The 1,860-nt window shown below is 39.7% G+C and overlaps 1 protein-coding gene across 1 annotated transcript; it reads right to left on the bottom strand.

Annotated features, from left to right (window-relative positions):
- Positions 1-723: 723 nt before the first annotated feature.
- Positions 724-1,379, bottom strand: LOC138869448 (uncharacterized). Its single transcript, XM_070147069.1, has 2 exons — positions 1,155-1,379; positions 724-939 (listed from the first exon to the last, which is right to left on the bottom strand). Exons 1-2 carry the CDS (start codon positions 1,377-1,379, stop codon positions 724-726), a joined length of 441 nt encoding a protein of 146 aa, XP_070003170.1.
- Between the last annotated feature and the right edge of the window lie 481 nt (positions 1,380-1,860).

Below are 1,860 nucleotides of genomic sequence, written 5' to 3'. Positions count from 1 at the left end.
ATAATAATCACAAGACATGTAGTGTCCCTTTCTTTGCTACTTAATTGTCACCTATCAAAATGACTAAGGAGTCATTTTCCTTAGGTTGTGGCCAACTGCCCCATTTTTGGAGGGGTGGGTGGGAATTATTAATCTTTATCCACTTATTAGGTAATTAGGTAATGTCTCGTTACCCAGTAATTAACCAATTACCCACATAATTAAGAATTATTTGAAAATACTACTCATTTTTAATATACTTTATATATCATACTATCATGGTTATATGGTACCTTGTATGGTACTAGTCCATAAATATCGGATATTCTCGCTCGATCCATATTTTATCCCAAATCGGCAACCTTCAACGAAACTCATTTTCTTTAATTCGTGTACCCTTTATCCTTTATGACACTTACTTATCGCTTGTTATAAATAGCATAAATACGTTAACCTCAAGATAATTTCATCCCCGAGTCTACGTCAATTAACAGGAGACGAAACTTTTACCGTACGAAAACGCGAGATGTAACATCCTTCCTCTCTTAGAAACATTCGTCCTTGAATGTTTAATCCCCTGGGATCTATATAACTTCGGCAGAGTCGTCTTTGTAACAATACTACTACCAACTCTCCCTGTAGAAGCTTAATAATTCAACGCCACATAGGACCGTAATCATTAATAACGATAATGGCCTCACACGACCAATGACAATAACTAACACAAGAATCTATACACGTACCTTAAGGTTGTGATGTCTTAGTTGGACCCTTGTCTGGAGGAGGAAATAAGTAGGGATATCTAGACTTCATGTCTTCCTCGGCCTCCCAAATCATTTCTTCCATATTGTTGTTTCTCCAAAGTACTTTCACCGAAGCTACGTCTTTAGTTCTCAATCTCCGAACCTGTCTGTCCAGTATAGCAATGGGAGTTTCTTCATATGATAGCTGCTCTGTGATCTGAACGTTGTCAACTGACACAATTCTAGAAGGATCTCCGATATATTTACGGAGCATAGGCACATGAAAGACTGGATGTACAGACTCAAAGTCCGAAGGCAAGTCCAACTCATATGCTACCTAACCTACCTTGTGTATGATCATATATGGTCCAATGTACCGAGGGCTAAGTTTTCCTTTTTTCCGAACCTCAAAAAGCCTTTCATTGGTGATACCTTTAGGAATACCCAATCGTCAACCTGAAATTCCAAGTCTCGTCGTCGATTATCCGCATAAAACTTCTGACGGCTTTGAGCTGCTAATAGCCTTTCCTGTATAAGCTTAAGTTTCTCGATTGCCTGTTGTACCAATTCTAGTCCTACTAACGTAGTTTCCCCAACATCGAACCACCCTATAGGCGACCTATACTTCCGTATGTAAAGAGCTTCGTATGGAGCCATCCGAATAATGGAATGGTAGCTATTATTATATGCGAATTCAATTAGCGGCAGATGATTATCCCAGCTACCTTTGAAGTCTATCACACAAGCTCGTAACATATCCTCAAGTGTTTGAATAGTACGCTCAGCCTGTCTGTCTGTCTGGGGATGAAATGATGTACTAAGACTTACTTGAGTCCCCAATCCTTTTTGGAAGGACCTCCAGAAGTTAGCTGTAAATTGAGCTCCTCTATCCGAGATAATAGATACAGGGACACTATGCAGTCGTACTATCTACTTAGTATAAAGCCTTGCATAATCCTCTGTGGAATATGTGGTCCTAACGGGGTAGAAAATGGGCTAACTTTATAAGCCTATCAACAATCACCCGCATCGAATCAAACTTACGCTGGGTACGAGGTAAGCCTACGATGAAATCCATAGCTTCCTATTTCAAAGTCGGAATCTCTATAGCTTGCAATAATCCACTGGGTTTCTGAAG

The sequence above is a fragment of the Nicotiana sylvestris genome, chromosome 1 (genome assembly GCF_000393655.2).
Source record: "Nicotiana sylvestris chromosome 1, ASM39365v2, whole genome shotgun sequence".
Classification (NCBI taxonomy): domain Eukaryota; kingdom Viridiplantae; phylum Streptophyta; class Magnoliopsida; order Solanales; family Solanaceae; genus Nicotiana; species Nicotiana sylvestris.
This window is presented reverse-complemented; position numbering and strand designations above follow the sequence as displayed.

Bases quoted from the DNA above. Each gene is read 5' to 3' on its own strand.
- LOC138869448 (XM_070147069.1), bottom strand. From the start codon at position 1,379: ATGGCTCCATACGAAGCTCTTTACATACGGAAGTATAGGTCGCCTATA. The intron at 940-1,154 runs GTATCACCAATG...GACAACGTTCAG, and splicing joins ACGATTGGGTATTCCTAAAG to ATCACAGAGCAGCTATCATA.